At 38.7% G+C, this 18288-nt stretch overlaps 1 protein-coding gene across 1 annotated transcript in view; it reads left to right on the top strand.

The window, feature by feature from the left end:
- Window positions 1-18288, top strand: part of LTBP1 (latent transforming growth factor beta binding protein 1) — a 184834-nt gene that overhangs the window by 25097 nt on the left and 141449 nt on the right. Inside the window, exon 2 of the mRNA XM_009636439.2 lies at window positions 8437-8612. Coding sequence (XP_009634734.1) covers window positions 8437-8612 — 176 coding nt within the window. The remainder of the gene's footprint in view (window positions 1-8436; window positions 8613-18288) is intronic.

Raw genomic sequence — 18288 nt, 5'->3', positions numbered from 1 at the left:
CCTCTCCAGCCTGTCCAGGTCTCTCTGGACGACATCCCGTCCTTCTGGTGTGTCAACCGCACCACTCAGCTTGGTGTCATCCGCAAACTTGCTGAGGGTGCACTCGATCTCGCTGTCTAAGTCGTTGATGAAAACATTAAACAGCACAAATTCTGGTTGCTTCTGATGCACATTGCCATGTTCACCAGTGCTTGATTTTGTCTACAGTCCAGGTACTCTGAGTGCTTCTCTTTTCCTGTCTAGTCACTATTAATTGTCTTATCTTTTTTGTGCCTTTTCCTACTTGTACATAAGTCTATTTTATACACAGGTTATAAGCCTATGATGTATTCCCTATTTCTGACCCCTTCTGAGAAACTCTGCTTATACCAGCAAGGTCATATTTTAAAACATTTCCTAGGCATAACCAGCTGTAGTGACAAAACATTTTTGCTAACTCACCTGCATTACACAAAAACTTGATGTATAGTTACTATCTCATTGCATTATTTTTTTCGTAATAATGACTTAACCTGTCAGAATCTCAAGGATAGACCAAGGTTTTAGGTTCTTTACTGGCATATTTACTTTTGTTTAGTTATTAGATTCCTAAATTACAGACTTCTGCTTAATTCAGACAAGGCTGAAAGCGTATTCTCAGAATGAATTTATCTCGTGTAAATATATGCTTGCTAGTCTGGAAGACCAAATTAGATTTGAGGGTTTTCGGAATTACTGTAACAGAATTTCATATACTTCTAAGTTACTTATTTAACTGAAGTGAGGTATTACCAAACCATGTATGTGTTGGTAGACTTTAAAAGGACGGACATACCATAATTAATGTGTCCAAGAAAAAGTGTATCTGTTCTGTTCCATATCTTTGCCCATTTTAAGCTTGCGACACTGTTTTATAATTTAGGATTGCTTTGTAGCCTCTTGCAAGATAAGTCTTCAAAGCCTTTTTCAAATTTCAAATAAAATAGATCAACCAACTGGCCTCTTTGTCTGCTGTTTTGGTTAACATGCTCAAGAATTTGAGTAGATTAGTGATGCATGGTTTTCCTTTGCAGCAGCTGTGCTCGTTTGCCTTTATCATATAACATCCATTGTGGGAGTTTGTTTCTATCTTTAATTGTCATTTCAGCATACTTTTCTAATACCAAAGTCTGTCTCTTGGGTGGACAGATTAGAAATTATCACTAGTTAATGTGTCTTTATCAGAGTAATGTTTTTATTACACCATGTCTGTTAATGTGCCACTAGCCCTATGAAAACAAAAGTAATTTTTCTGTAGAAAAGGTAATGTGAAACAGGGAAGAGATATGTTAATTTTACTAAGCATCATGTATTGAGCTTGCTCAGCGCTCTGATTAAGTAAGTTTGCCATTAACTAGTGAATTTCATCTTGACTGACTGTTGCAACTTAGTGAATGCCTGAAGGTCAAATTTTAATGCAAATATTTGAGACACTGGCAGCCACTTTTTAAAAAGCTGAATTATTAATGAGTTTGATACCCTCCCTGATATCCAAGAGACACTGACAAAGTATCTTACATGAATGTAGTAGTATCAAATGAAGTGTCTGGGGCCGGGGGGGGGGAACCACAATAAAATCAACAAAAGCAGGTCAACAAGAACAAGTCAGCAACACACCTAGGTTTTTTGGTTTGGGTTTGGTGGTTGGGTTTTTTTTTTCCCCCCTCCTTGAACTTTGCTGGTGAGAGGTGCCTGACAAGTTAAAGGTGTACATGTATCTGAGAACCTGTATAAAATAATCCTGATATCGGATTAATTCACCTGGATCTGTAAAGAGCTTCACTGGTTAAATGTTGTTGAAGGTATGCATAAGATAAAGAATCATTTGTAGCTTCTAGATGTTCTTTTGGTGTGTGGTGAACAGGGACGTTTGTAAGTTGCTGTTACTGTGACTTGGGTCTGTTTCTTGTTCGTTGTTGTCTCACATCAGATTTCCCTAGCTTTTGTGCATGCTGTTTCCTTAAGTATCAGTTTACTTTGAGGATAGTGAAGACTTAATACTCTAAGAAGATTTTTAGATTTGCATCTTGATGGCATGTTAGGAGAGGTGTGGAACAAACTTTCTGTGCTTATTCCAGTGAAAAGATCTAGTAGGCAAGCTTTCCTTTTTCTCACTGTTATAATTATCGTTTACATAACTGAATTCACTTTCAGAAGGACTATTCTTCAAATTTAATCTTTAAATGCTCTATTATATGAGAAATGCTTGTCTGCTGTTGCATAACTTGCAAGAACTGTAGCTTCCATCAAGTTGTGTGATGGAGCATCTGTATTTTTTGGTCCGTATCTGGATGTTCAACCAACAGATGCATTTCTTTTGCCTTAAGACCTTTTTCTGCTTTTTGACATCTAGGAAATGAATCATTGCTCATGATTCTGGAAAACTCAGTGTACCTCTTCTCTTTAGAAATCTGGAAGAATGTTCATAAATTTACACATTCCAGTTTATTGTTTTGTGTGCAGAAGACAGAATGAATCAGTGGAGTCATAGTTGTGCATAGTTTGAAAATGTTTCACAGAGCTTTGTCAGCTATTACACCAGCTTATGCTGGCAAAAGGATTCTAACTAATGAGCAATTCAGTTGAGTCTGCAAATACAGGGCTAGCTTTATTAGCAAACACTGAAGAGTAGATTAGCCCTGAAAGTGTCTTCAGCAAGGATTTTACCACAGAAATTACATTTAAGTTGGGCAAAACTGGTAGTTGTGGATAAAAGTTAGTTTTACATTTCTGTGGAAAACCTTATAAACAGTTTTGATTTCCTGTTTAATCTACACCAAAATAAAAAAGGTAAATATCTTTATTAAGACTTGTACTATTACTTCCTTTACAACTTAAATCAACTTGATTATGATCAAGTAAGATCTTGTCTATGGTGTAAATAACATCTTAACCTTTTAAAGAGGTAAAAAATAACTTGAAGGTATTGTCTGAAAACAGATTAGTCATATCCAAATCACGGCCTTCACAAATTTTTGCCAGGGCAAAATTCTAGGGCAGGCAGGTCTCAGTGCAAACACTGCAAAACAAGCACTATATTTCAGGGACAGGATTTTTAATTATGCATTAAAAATCCATTTTTGTACTTACAGTCAGTTTTGTGCAGAATTTTTGCGATGGTGAAAAGAAAGAAAAGCTCAAATGCTTCCTTTTCTTCATCTCTTGTGACTGGTAGGACATTGTGAAATAGGCCATGCTTGATTAATGTTGGGTATAATAATGTAAAGGGCTTTGAAGAAGTCCCATCTGTTCATCATCAGCTGGGAAGTTAAACTTTTTCATGTATCTTAAAAAAATCAGAGAAGCAATGTAAGGAGGAAACAGCTGGCAAAGGTCAGGCTGAACTAGCAACTGAATTTTAGTAATTTGGGGGGAGGGGGGGGAATGTATTCTATTTTCATGCCTTTTAAACTGTCCTGCATATTTTCTTTATTATCTCTTAATTTTAGAAAATGCTGGGTTTTCTTCTCCTTTTGACTGTTCATTGTGAGTTTGAGAGGAGGTAGTGAAGAAGGAATTAATTTGTAGGTTTGTATAAAACATTTGTGTTAGCAATTTAGATTTTTTTTTTTTTAAGTATTGCTAGCTAGGAGCCAAGCATGGGAGCATCAGACTTACAGTAAATAAAATGAAGAAAGCAGCCTGACTCAGGCTTGTCTTATTTAGTCTAGACAGTACTTTTCATGCCAGACGTTGCTGGTCTCATTTCTGCTTGCCAGTTACTCTGATACATTGCATTCCTGGTTTGCTTTTATCAAGCAAGAGAGTTTTCTTTTGCATGATAGTTAGCTGCAAATGTTTGTTCTCCCTCTGCAGTGCTGTTGTAGCCTTATTAGTATTTATCTTATTGTTTGTGTGTTGAAAATGCAATTACACATTTGTTTGTCTGTCTAATGTACACTTCAGCAATGGAAAGTTTTTGTCAAGTTTATTAAGTTAATGTCAGTTTTGAGCATCTAATTACAAACTACCATATAAATTAGTGACATAAACTGTGTAATGCAAAAATCTTGTGTAATCTCGGCTGTTTCATGCGAAATATAAAGACTGGAATGAACAATTACATCTTTCTAACTAGTGTTACAGGGAGCGTTGAGTATTTTGGTTTGCGACAATGCCCAGGGGTTCTGCTGAGTTGTGCAGTGTTTAAATGTGCAGTAAGCAACATGCTGAAGTTGGGAAGGAATAAAAGACCTTTAGTTGCAGTGATGTTTTGTTGTTAATAAATTAGAACTACTTATCTCTTAATATTAAGTATAGTGGACATGAGTTGATGAGTATGCCTGCCATTTCTTTGTTTTAAAGACCTGGTTTAGAGTGTCTGTGACCTACCTCAAGTATCCTCTTGTAGGCTGTGGTAGCAAGATAGCACCAGCTATTCCTAGTGGCCTTGAACCTTGAGTAGCATTGTGAAGAAATCAGTCTATCCTGCTACTTATTTATCAATTTTTGGATATTCCAACACCGGGACTAGATTAAAACGTTCCATTCAGTGCCTAGCATTGCTACACTAGTGTGCTCTGAACACAGATTAAACTGCCTGAACCATTTGCCTTGGGACAGCTAAATGAATCTGAGCATAATAGTAGGCTTGGTTTTGCTTTGTGCCAGAGGCCCCTGGCACAGGTGATGGGACTGTGGATACACCAGCTGGGCCCCCATGCAAAGACAGGACCAGCATGAGGAGCTCAGGCAGAGCTCCAGAACTTGGCAGTGGCCACCCTACAGGAAAGGGAAGAAGCAGTAGTGCTCCCAGGCTGGTAGGAGAGTTGTTTGGCAAGCTGGCACTGACAGTTATAGCAACAACCACTGCTTTTTAGAGGGTTGGGAATACACTGTAGTAGAGTGTTAAGATAATTTCCAAAGGCACAGTAGGGACTGCGGTGATGCTTGTTACCAAACAAGGCCTGAAATATTTCCTTGTGACATCTTACATTTTTATTAATTGTTTTCAGTGCTGACATATTACTTGCCTTCTCTCTGAGGCTCAGTCTCTCCTTTGTCTTCTGAGGTCAATTAGAAGGCATAATTCTGAAGGTTTCTTTTACAGGGATCAATACAAGGAAAAAAAAAAAACAACAACCCTTCACTGTGTTGCTAAGCCCACTAGAAATCATATCTTTGAAGTAAGAAGTCCTGCAGCACTGAAGGACCCCCCGTGTGCTGGTCTAGGAATAAAAAACCCAGGTCCTTCACTAGTGTCTATACCCAAGCTGTTGATAGAGCTACATGACTGGTCTCATATAGCTCCCATGATGTAGTTACAGGAGTATCCTTGATTCTAGTGGAAGATGCAGCATTGCAGTTAGCTATGCAATATCCTTTTGATTATGAGCTAACATCTTCAAGAACTAATTCGTGTTGATAAGAATTTGAATATCAAAAGACAGTCAGAACAGAAGGATCTCACAAATGCTTTGATGTTTGACCATATCAGCTCCTATTGGAACAGCGCTTCTCGTGAGCAATATCAGCTGAGCTGGTCGGATGGCTGGCAAAAATACGCTGCCAGTTAGGTCACATCCACGCTAGCAGCGGGTGTCCAATAGTGGGCAACTTTTAAACATTTGGAGTACTTCTGTGCATACCTGTACTCAAGATATTTGGTAGTTTTACACCCAGATCATCAAAACTGAGGATAAATGTGCAAGAAAAAGGGTGTAGACATCTCTTAAATTTGGTTTCATGCAACTATTGTAAGCATACACCTTGATACAAGAATAGGTGATTTACTGTGTTGTAACTAAGATTGACAATTTGCACAATCAGGTTTCCTTTTAAGGAACTGGAGTTCTAGAGTACAGATTACAGCTTCCCTTTGTAAAGAAAGCTTACTCTTATACTTCCCTAACAATAATTAATTCTTAATTCATTATACATTAATACTTAATTCAAGCTAAATTAAGGAAGAAAATTACAATACCTGAGAAGGAAGGAAGGTGCAACTTGTATAAATGCTGGTGGTAAAACTTTCAGCTTCCAATCTATGGCCTTACTTGTGGTGTTGTTTTTTTCTAATGATTTATAAAATTTTATTTTAATTTCAAGTGTTATGATGGACTGTATTGTAGGGTGACAGGATTGGGCTACAGTGTGGCTAGGTATGTGGCAATATGAAAGGTAACACATGTTATAGCCTTAACAGAAAACAGGCACTTAAATGGCAGCATCTGTCAGAATCCAGTCAAAGAAAACACCATTAAACTTAAATATATTTAACTTCTAATAGATTGCTGTAGTATCAACTTCTGTAGTATTTTGAACTCTGTTGTCGTGACCTACTTACACATAACATGGGAAGAATTCGGTATAGACCCTCTTATGTCCAGGTACAGAAATGGATGTCCTTATACATAGGTGTCCAACAAAATCTGTAGAAAAACCAGGTTGTTCAGGAAGGATTGTAGTGACTCTTCAAAGAAATGAAATTAATGTGTAAGCAGTACTGAAGGCAGTGACTTCAGCTTTATCGCAGGTTGAGGTCTTCCTGGTGATACCTCTTGTCAGACTGTGTTGAATACTGAGCCTGTCCTCCAACATCCCTGAAGCCTCTCTTTTGATCTGCTGGTAGGAAACCTGAAGACAACATGGAAAGCACAGTATTCTCTCTTAGTCTGGGGAAGGGACTTTTACTGAATATAGTGAGACTGTGTAAGCACTGTATTAGAAAAATTTGGCTTGGAGATAGTCTGAGGAGTTATGTTTCTGTTGTATGTAAGAGTCATAGAATATCTCTGTTAATGATTGCACTTTTTCTCAAACTGATCCAAGTTACCAAGAGCATCTGTGTAGGACAAAACCCCATTGTCTGTCCTAACCACAAATCCATTGGCTACAGCAGTTACTAAGCATCCTCAAATAACATGACTAAGGAATCAGGCATTGCTTTGGAGATAGGGGCTGGCTCAGGCTCCATGTGTCGGAAAACAATACAATAGTCGTCTGACTTCTCACTCGGCTGAAACTCTTCAGTCCCACCACTGTGGGGAAGAGCTGCTCAGCTGTGCTTGGTGAGATAGGGCCTATGCCTTATTCTCAGAGGACAGTTATTTACTCTGCAGAGCTGAGGCTCTTTGAGGGATGGTTGTTGCAAATCCCATGACTTTCCCATTTTTCCACTTTCGCAGACCGAACGTATTACAGACCCTTAGTTGAGAAGACAGTGCGGGAGGCTTACAGCATCCCCCTCTTTGTGCCTCCATTTGAGCAAAGGACAGCATAGTCCTAGTAGCCTGTTATTTGATTAGTAATTGATACTACACTCTGAGGAATGTGTATCTCTACAGTGTGATCTACACTAGCTACAGCTTCTTGAAGACTTGCTATTTGTAGATTTGTTACTTGAAGGTGTGCTATTACTTGCTAGGCAGTGGAACTCTGCAGCCCAGGGCCCCAAAGTGGCTCGCAGTTTCGTTGTGTGTGGCTAACAGCTGCACGATTTGCTCCCTTGCTTGTTTATTGCTAGGTTGCACTGTGGAAGAGTGAAGGGCAGTTTGTCTATTAGTAAAGAAATGGTTCCTGCTGCTGATGGTGGCTAAATAACTGTGGGTTTTGAGCGAGGGAGAGGGGAATTTCTATTGAAATTTGGCAAGGTCCTGTGCAGTGAGAAGCAGAGGTCTTAGGGAGGAATCTGACAATGCAAGTAAGGAACTGGGATTGGCAATGAGAGACTTGGTGAGCTTCAACGAACTCATCTTGTTTAACAGGAAGAGGAGATAATTTTGCTGTGAAAGGAATCCATGTTGTTGTGGGACATTTGTCAGAGATGTTCCGTAGTGCAGGCAAAGATAAAGTGGATGGGGAAAGTAACGTGGAGCTGGGAAACAAGAGACAGACTATCTCATGAGATGGGAGACAGGCTGAAAAACGGCAAGAGGAGCAGTGCTCTGCTCTGTGACTAGAGGGGTATGGTGGGGAAGGGAAACAGGATTTCTGGGAACTGAGGGGGAAGTCAGCTGAGTTTAGGTTCTACTTAACATACCTGGTGTGAAAAGGCAGTTGTGAGAAATACAGGGAGGTTTAAATGCACAGCTGCTCCTCTGACCAGTCTGGAAAGCTCTGTGTGCTAACAAAGTTGAGCTCCAGCTCATGATTTTGAGGAAGACTTTTTCCTATTCCACCCTGTTCTCTGAGCTAGCCATGATATTACTCTTGCTATGTTAAAAAGGAAGTGATATAATCCCTGTAGTTTTTATTTGTTTTGTGTTTGTTGAGCTGACAAGACAATGAGAATGCTTAAATGCATGGAAAATCAGGTGCTTAATTGGAAGCTAGTAAGTTTCCCAAACTGTATTTTGAGAATTTGGAGTACAGATTATTTTGTCTTTAATTTTTTGCTAGTAGTTTCTAAGTCTAATTTATTAATTCTTGCATCATTCTGTCTCTTCTGTTCTTTTTTTTTTTTTTCCCCTAAACCAGGATGATACCCCTTTCTTCTCAGACACTGATGATGAATCTTCATCATGGCCAAACACAGGAATATGTGATCAAACCCAAATATTATCCAGTAAAAAAAGTGATTTCAGGAGAACAGTCCACCGAGGGCTCTATACCACTGAGACTGGGCCAGGATCAACTTGCATCACCTTTTCAATGTGAGTACAACTGCAAGAAGTGTACTCCCTTCTTCCCTCCCCACCCCGTTTTTTTTTTTATCTCGGAAATGTCTTTTGTTCACCTGAATTGGAGTAACACCTAAAGACAGAAAAAGGTTAAAATAATTAAACAAGAGATAACTCTTAGATTAGCAAATGCTCCAACATCATGCATCCTGTTGAGAAGTAAAACAGATTTCCTGGATGAAGAAAAAAAATGAACCTGATTCTCTGCTGGAATCTCAAAATGCTATTTCTAGATGATAGTCTTTTCTTCAGATAAAAGGTGCTTTGTGAGCACTTGCTAGAGTAGGCATAACCATGAGTGTGGTCAGTGCAAGATGACAGTTTCCTTGACTTCAGTATGATGGATACGCTTCTTGGAAAGCTGAAGTCTGGGGTTGTGGTCTCATTGGCGACTGTTTTTCTCTGTATTTAATTTATTACGTTTTTATGAACTTCTGCACAGTATGGAGGCTGCATGAGAGTTTCTGCTTCATACTTATAAAAAAAGGATTGTGTAGGTGCCCAGCTTGTGGCCTTGGCTCATGCCCCATTGTGTGGGGAGCTTGAGGACAAGTTTTGGCTTAAAAGATTAAGAGTTTGATAAATTATGGATTTGGTATTACAGAACGTCTGCTGGCTTGATCTGCAATTAAATAATAGACTGATTAACGTGGAGACCTGAGGTACTTGCAGTCTCCTGACAGACTTCCTCCGCTGTAGCATGGAGAATTATGTTCTGCTGGGGATTTAGGGAAGAGCCTTTCCTTCTAAACCTGTAAATATGATTTCTTTGTGTGAGTATCTTTGCATTTCTGCATTGCACATCTTTGTGGTCGCCATATAATACTTGGTGGCATTGCCCAAGAGTTCATAGTTATCAGTTAACATGTGGAGAAAAGCAAGTAATTATGTTAATTTTTTTCTGAGCTTTTCTATGCATTTAATTTTAAAGTATTAACACTGTGACAGAGATTGGCATCCATGAAAGATGTACTCCATAGAATAAATCTATTTCTCCTAATGCATGTGATTGGTGTTGATTTTTCTGGACTTCTACAGATGATTTCAGTCCTGTGACATGAAATGAATAGGCTTGAAACTGGAACAAGTGTCAGTCCTGAGACACTTTTAAAGACAGGGCTGTCCTGGCAAAGGCAAATGAGATGTGGTATAATGGTGCTTTAGGAGGAAAACTGCCGACCCTGTGTAGGTGCTTCTGGGCATCTTCTGATTCATAGACAGTCAATGGTGTTCGAATGTCCCATTATAATGTTGCCAGATCAGCTTTTGGAGATACTAGGGAGAACATGTTAAAGATTAGTCATGGTAAACTTTTTTCAATTAAAATTCATTTAAGGTTCCTCCTGCAACATTTACTGAGGTGTATTTCCGAGCAGTTTAATTTCTGTAAATAGCTTTCAGAACACGCAGTATGGTAGTCTTACTAAAGACAGCAAAATGGCCTATTATTATTTTGCCTTTTAAACTGAATTTTACTGTAAAGTTATATATCACATCAACAGAGCTTGAAAATTCAGTAAGCTATCAGGGTTACAATAATAGCATTTAAAGTCATCATGGGACATGAAATGCAGTTACCTGCCAGTAGCCATTTCTACTATCGAGCATTTTGATCTTTTGTGCTGTGGGATATAAGCCTTCTCCTAAGAATAGCTAGTGTAATTAGTCATAAAGCTAGCATAAACATTTTAAGTTCTTTCGTGCTAAACTTGCAATTCTAATTAATTGTGCCTAATGGAGGAGGCTGTTACAGTTGTTCATAGTGATTTTTTTAGAAAGTCGTCTTTTTGAAAGAAAAAACACCCTTGAAATAATGTTAAATTTGAGTTCGCAGACTTGTTTGAATTTTCAGAACGGTCACAATTTTACTCCATGATTAATTCTGTGTCCTTATGCCTGGTATTGTAATATGGTTTTATTTATACGGTCACATATTGCTTTTTTCAAAGGGCTCATACAACATTCAGTACAGGAAGAGAGAGAAAAATCAGGACCCATAAATATGGCCTTGTATAATTTTAAAGTGCTTGTCTTCAGAGCTGAAATGCTGTTTTGTTCACATCTTTCTAAATCATCTGTTGAAGTTATTACACTGTAAAGCATCTGTCTGATTCTGTTTAATCAGTATGCCGGTATATTTAAGCTACTGCAAATTAATCTTCAGATATCTTTGTGCAGAATTAGCAAATACTTAAGGAAAAGGTTTTAGATACTCAGAGCCTCCTCAAACAAATGAGAATAGCTCATGTTGGATAGACTGACAGCTGCAGAGAAAGTAGAAATATGATTTAGCACAAGTAGGAAGATTGAATGTATAGTGACGAAAATAAGCTTGCAGTGGAATTGATATGATCAGCAAAGAATAACTGAAAAGGATGAGATCATGTGGATCTCAACATTTGTAATGTAAGCATCAAAAATACTTTGACACACAGCTGAGGCCAGCCAAATAGCCTGTCTTATGTAAGCTCACCATGAGGTCTGACTAATTCTCAAGGGATGTGTTGCTTTCTTAAAAGTACGTATCGGCACACTCCATCTCTATCTGCCTGAATACTTGAAACCTCAGGGTTAAAAATCCTCTAACAGTAGCAATGGCATCAGCACAGAAACTTCAGCTGTAAAATTCGATTTGCAACCTAGTAGCCTGTAAAACAGTAGGAAGATGACATCGTTAGTAATTCAGGTACATCCACCTCAAGTAATTTTCCACTACTCTTTTAATGGCACTGTTAAATAATAGCCAGTGGTCAGGGTGAGCTGAGCATGGATCCTCCAAACATCAGCACTGAACTCCCTAGCTCTGTAAATGGAATGTTAAAGAAAATTAGCTGAAGGAATTCTGTGCTGTTTCTATTGGTGTAAAATATATAATTATAATAAGCAAATTCTAAAGTGAGCGCATGCTTTCTGGAATTCTTCTCAACACAGTTGTTGTGAGAACTGCTTATTACAGCAGTAAGAGGTTAGGAAGTTCTCAGTGTCACTCTATCCTGGTGTTAAATGACTTCAGAAAATGCATTTAAATATAAATAAATTTTCCAGCCTGAGACAGCTGAGGGCTAGCTTTTAGTGGCATTGTACATTTTGACTATTGAGCTGAAAAAAAAAAGTGGAATTTCTGCTTCTGAAATCAATTGTTCAGTGTTATTGGAGTTTGTGTTGCCTGCGTGTGTAGGATACTCTCACGCACGCCCCACTGGACTACAGTTCCATGCGTGTATGGTGATGATGCCACCGCTTCCCTGTCTTAGAGGCATGCTGTGAAAATATATTAATTAGCGGCTGAGGTGACCAGAAATCACACTAAAAGCAAAAAGGAAAACTCAAGAGTAGGTATAGAGTACCTTACCCACAGCTGGAAGGCCATTGTGTGAAGTAAATAAAGTATGTGTTTATACAATAAAGTTATCCCAAGGATAAATGTAGGTTTAAGAAGGAAAATGTGCCTAATCTGTTTATTCAGGAAGACAATACAAAATGTATGTGAATTTTGCAATTGAAGTTGCGTGTTAAGTTCATATAGTTAAATAGTTTAGAAGACTTTTTTTCTTTTCCTTTGGGTAGATGGGGGTTTTTTGGTCTTCACCAAAATTCCTTATAAAATGCATTGAGGAAATAAGTCTCCTTCCTATTTTAGGTAGAAAACGAAAATGTCTCAAATTTAAGTAGTACAGGACATACTGGTTAGTGAATACAGGCTTGCAGCACCCTACTGTGGCTCAGTTGTGTGTTGTGGCTTGAAGTTGGACAAGTATGTGTGTATGGCTATTAGGCTCTTGGAAAGCACATGATTCTGTGAGCAGCACTTAAATCTGTGTTTAAAAGTGAAGCTGAAACAATCATATGAAAGCCGTGTAACTGTTCTAGCTATTGATAAGTTATATTGCCTCATATTTTACAACATAATTTTACACACATTTATATTAATGAAATAAGATTAATGTGGAAGAAAATGTCTCGCCACTTAGAACTGTGATGTGCGGAATACTCTGTTACCATTTTGGCGTAACAATAGCTTTCCTACTATTGGAAGCATAATACACTGATAAATTAGAAGCTCTTTTTTAAGCTCATACATAATTTACACATGATGGTTTCATTGATGACTTCATAGCTCAATTTAAGCAAAAGCAGGTGTTGCTTTGAAATTCCAATTTAAAGTATTTTTGTGGAATTGCACCATTCTGACTTCACTGTGTGACACTTACATCATAATAATAGTATTTCCCCATAAGTAAGTATGGGTAAACAGCTGTAGAATACATAAATGTTTTACTGTTTAAAAAAAATGCATACCGAGATATGACACGTGTTCCATGTAAATGCATCTGTATGATTTGACATTCTACCACAATTCAGTATCTGTTGACTTCAGGGGAAAAGCTCCCTCAGGTCTTCAGTGGGTCAGATATTCTTTCCACCCTTTTTGGTATTTGTGGACCTGCTCTGTGTAAACACCAAAATAATTCTTTCACTCGCTTGTCTTTAGAGTATTGTGTTGTGTTCTTTGTAACTTCAGCCTACGTACATATGTGTGCTGGAAACTTTTCTAAATAAAAGTTTTGGGAAATTTGGAGGTAAGGGAGGGATGTCAAGGCTATCCTCTGATTAAACAGGGTATAGCCAGCAGAATGAGGTGGGTACAAAGAGAATGAACAGTTGCAAGACTAACAAGCAGAAACAACAGAAAAATCACAATATGGTCTATTCGGAGGGAATGTAGAGTCAAATTTACCTCAGTCACTCATGGGAACTGACTGGCTCCTGAGCTTGTACATAATTGAATACAAATAAGGGAATGGGATAAGTGTATAAATGTCAGGGACTCTTTTGTTTTGTTTTTTCAAATGCAAAACACTTGCATGTGTGTTCAAAGCCTTTGCTCCCCTTCAAGAAGCAAGGAGGATTTTTCAGGGATGTTCTAAAATGTTCAAGAAAACATTTTGGGGCAATCAGTATCAGGGTCAATCAATAGTGTGGCTTGTTTAATTACAAAACCCAAATGATTTTAGTAAATCATCCTTTTCCTCTCTCATTTAAGAGTGTTACCCATGCTGCTATTGAAAGGCATGACAGTTCATAACAACCATTTAAAATTTGCATTTGATTCCAGTGGGACTTGGAAACGAGGCTAAACTCCAAAAATAAAGTGGCTTAACTAGATTTACACTAATGCAGTTAACTCTGTCAAATCAAGTAGCACATTTACTTTGCTTTTGCTTTAAAAAGTGACAAATTCTGGAAAAAAAAAAAACCCAAACCAAATGAACATAGTATGTTTAGCAGCTATAAAAGACTATGGAGTTCTTTGAAATCCTTGGAGGTGGAACAATTCTCTAGAGATACAAACACATCTCTCAATATACTATAGCCACAGGCATTTTAACAGTACCCTTTCTAAGCTGACTTCGTGATTGTTTGTGTATCCATAAAGGGGTCACAACTGGAGGAGGCCAGTAAATCAGCACCCCCCAAAAAAGTACTGTATTTTTTCCTCTTTGGACTCCAAAAAGATTTTTTGGCCTTGAGCTCACCAATAATTGAATGTCTGTGTGACAGGAAAAGGGTGCTGGTGCTTTTATAGGAACTAATTTAAATGTTACAGTCACCCAAAAATGGACAATCATCTCTCTATGCTTTAAAATATGGAGGCCAAGACTGATAAACAGCAGTGTGGGGAAAAATGTTGGAAAAACAGATTGGTGATCTGGCAAGTGGAATTAAAATCGGTTCAAAACATGTTATAGCTAGGGAAAAGCACAGACTGAGACAAATGCATCTCAACGCTATGGTGAAAGAGAATTGGCTCCAAACCCAAAGATTTCTCAAGAAGAAAAAGTGAAGAGGCTTTCCAGAAAATTCTGCAGGGGAAAACCTCTGACGTGTTTGAAAAATAGTAATTTAGCTGCGTATAGAGACCGATTGAACCCACAGAAATAAACATTAAAAGTCCCTTAGCCAAGCTAACTCCAGAGTTGCTGTGATACCAGTCTTGGATACCAAGAATTGGTTCTGAGTGTTGGAAGTAGCTAAGTCCGGTTTTCCTCACAGGAGATGTGAGAGTGCTCTTCTCTGATGTTAGTGATGTCACCCATGCCAGAAGGAACGAATAAATGTTGACAAAAAAAATACTGCAAGAAGGTCCTTTCTTACCCAGGGAAACTGAGATTTCAGAATCAGTGACATCCTTATTTCTGTTGTCATTTTTTTTTCCCCCTTCAGAAAATTTAAGGGAAAAAAAGATACTGGCTTCATGCAGTGCTGAGAGATTTTCAGTGGTGATTCAGCATGCGGAGAGGCTATGTTCATTTATAACTGAATTCCATGACGTTCCATCCTTTGTCACTGTTTACAGTTTGTTGACTTCCTTAGTGCTTTTCAGCTGCTTCCTTTCAGGAAACGGAATGTTAAGTGAATATACTTAGTAAGGTAATATTAATTTAATTTTTATTCCCTGTTCTTCCTGGAAATGGTAAACACTTTTAGAGTGTTGCACCTAAGACTTGATTTCTCATTTAAGGGAGTCACGTACCCTGGGAAGGGGAAACTGTGTCTATCTGAAAAAATGTAATTTTTGTAAAGAAATAACACTCTTCCAACTGAAGGCTTGTAATACTGTCATAGGGCAGGGTAAAGTATGTTGTCTTGATTGTGAAAGGAGCATAGATAATTATTTTTGGCAAAATGCATAATTTCAGATGAGCGAGATCAGGTGGGAATGAGTCTCATTCCCAGCTTATAAAGTCCTAATTTAGACCTTCTTGAAAGAGTCCTGTTGGTAAAGTGGACAGTAATGGTTGTATTTAGCTGGTAATATTGAAGTGTCAATGACACTAATGAAGTGTGTTCATCTGTGTGCACCTGAGCTCCTGTGTGGCTGTAAGTTTGTGTGTAAAGATGCTGACTTCACTATCTGAGCATACCGTTCCTGCAGTAGTACCTGAGGTAGCCTCAATCAGAGGAAAGTTGCTTATGGTGGGCTGTGAAGTCCTTGCTGCTTCATTACAGCTGAGATGAGCATTGTCTAGAATGGCTTTCTGTCTTAGATGTAAAGACAGTTGCCTGTGTTGAAATGTGGCTTTTTTGGCTTTTGTCCCTTACCCTTCAAGCGAAAGCCTTTTGGGTCCAGATGTGCTTTAGGTACATAAGAATCTGGACAACTTGAATGGGAGTTAAAAAAGGCTTGTGGACCTGAATCCTGTGCTGGGTTGCTTACAGCTGGAGTTGTCTCCAGCCCCAAACCTGAAGCATGGATGTGAACTTTCAAGCATGAAACTCTAAGTGCTTGAAGTTCTGTTTCAGGAGAAGTGCTTCACCCTGAAGAAGACAGGCCAGCTGAGTGCTAATATTTTGTTTAATTCCCACCTGGACCTGCAGCTGAAGCACTCATCTGCCTGCCTGTCCTTAGAAGTGATGTCAACTAAGCCTTGTTAAACTCTCCTGCAGGATTAGGCTCCCTAAGGAGTGCTGTAGCATAGTCATGGTGGGATTTGGAACCCAGCTGTACTGAAGAGTTGCCCGGTTCCTCAAAGAAATGTATCTGAGCCCTAAAAGGATTCAAAATAAGCAGTCTTAAATCCTCAGGGTTTCCTGTTTAGAGGGTTGGGCCCATTCCTGGTCAGTGTGCTGGTTGGGCTGCTTGCTCCATGCTATTAACTTCTCTCATCCCTTGTACAAGAGAGCTTGGACTGATTAGTGGTATAACTCAAGGCTAAAATTTAAGCTTTTTAGCATCGTATCCATTTGTGGATTTAGCCTACATGTAATATCTTTAAAAAAAATAAACAAAAACCAGAGTAAAAGAATTATCCCCCAGTAAATTTAATTGAACAGAGTTGAGGCCATTTTGTCAGACATCTCAAGCCACATTGCAGTCTCTATTAATTTATTTGGGTTGGTATATTTTCCTGGAACATCCTAAACTATGTAAAGGGAAATGATAGTGTTATTTCTCACTACCAATTATTGATTACAGTTTTTAAAGTTGCCTTAAGCATAGAAAATGGCTGTAGTTCAAGATAGGATGTTCATTGCCTGAGGATTGCATATACTCTTTGTAGTGGTAAAAAAGACAAGGAAGACAAAAGGTGATTCATAAAACCTGCTGACAGAGATCCCAGATTTCAAATCCATGTGATTTGTATGTTATGCACTTGCACAGGACAAAAATTATTGTAATAACTGTGAATTCCTCTGACTTGCTCTAAAAAGGCTGTGTCAATATGAGAATTTATCAGCAAAGGGCTCCTGGGGGGCATGTAAATACAGTTATGAATGTCTTCCAAAATGATCTCAGCACTTGTGCCTGCACGTGCTTCTTTCATACTTAAGTGACAAGCATCCATATAAAAGAAAATACAACCGGCTTGTGTTGTAGACATCAGAGACTTTGTCAGAATCTACCAAAATTCATTACGAGAACCCAATTAAATGGAGCAAGTTTTGCTGTAGTAAATTGCTTCAAACAATACACTGTTTACCTTAATCTCTGTCTTAAACTGAGATTAAGAGAACTGAAGAGTGGGTTACTTGCCTCTCCTAGAATAGTTTGGGGTTGGTTTTTTTTGGGGGGGGGGGTGGTGGTGTGTTGTATGAGGAAAACAGCAGAAGTCCTTCTTTACTGTGACAGGGAGCAAGAAAGAGCTTGTATTCCTGTGATAATTAGGAAGGAAAAAGGCTTTTCCAGATGTCGTCTTTTCAGTTACCTTCTTCCTTACATTGGAAGCATCAAGTCTTCTGGATGTTTTCTTTGCCTGGCTGTCAAGGATGCTGGAGAAGCAAGCAGGGCTTAAAAAAAGAGGTAAAGAAACAAGAGTGCAAGAAGTCTGAGAGCCCATTTCTGACTGGAGGCAGAAGATTATGGTAGGAACATTAAGACAGAAGGAGGAAATGATCTGAAGACGTAGTGACATTGCTGGTCAGAAATAGAGGTATATAGAGAAGTGTGTATAATAGCAATGGTGGCGATAAGAATGGCAACAAAAGAGCTGTGGAGATCATGGTTCAGTTCCTGTCATAAAAGGTAGCTGGATCGTGTTTTGCTCTTTAAAGCCCCATTGGTTTGCACAAAGGCGATAGAACCAAATACTTGAAAAGTGACAAATTATCAAAGATTAAGCTGTATTAACTAATGAAATAGCTGTAAGGACATACAAATGCAACAAAAATAAGGAGTTACAGAAATAACAAAAAGTAGAAGGAATGCTGGAATTAATTACATGTCAATAATGTGTAGTTATAGCTGTCTAGACATGGTAAATAAAGTACAGCTTGACACACTGCCACCTTGTTCAAAATGTTTGGCTGGGTGAGTATGCACACATACGCCTCGCTGTGTGTAGAACTGTGGGGATTACTTTTAAGCATCAAAGAATGCATTGGATCTTGGATGAAATAAAGCTGGGTCATCAACTGAGTGGTGCAGCTGACACACCAGAAGGGTGGGATGTCATCCAGAGAGACCTGGACAGGCTGGAGAGGTGGGCCTGTGTGAACCTCATGAGGTTCAACAAGGCCAAGTGCAAGGTCCTGCACCTGGGTCAGGGCAACCCCCGGTATCAATACAGGCTGGGGGAAGAAAGGATGGAGAGCATCCCTGCCGAGAGGGACATGGGGGTGCTGGTGGATGAAAAGCTGGACATGAGCC

The sequence above is a fragment of the Egretta garzetta genome, unplaced genomic scaffold (genome assembly GCF_000687185.1).
Source record: "Egretta garzetta isolate BGI_Z169 unplaced genomic scaffold, ASM68718v1 scaffold54, whole genome shotgun sequence".
Taxonomy (NCBI): domain Eukaryota; kingdom Metazoa; phylum Chordata; class Aves; order Pelecaniformes; family Ardeidae; genus Egretta; species Egretta garzetta.
This window is presented reverse-complemented; position numbering and strand designations above follow the sequence as displayed.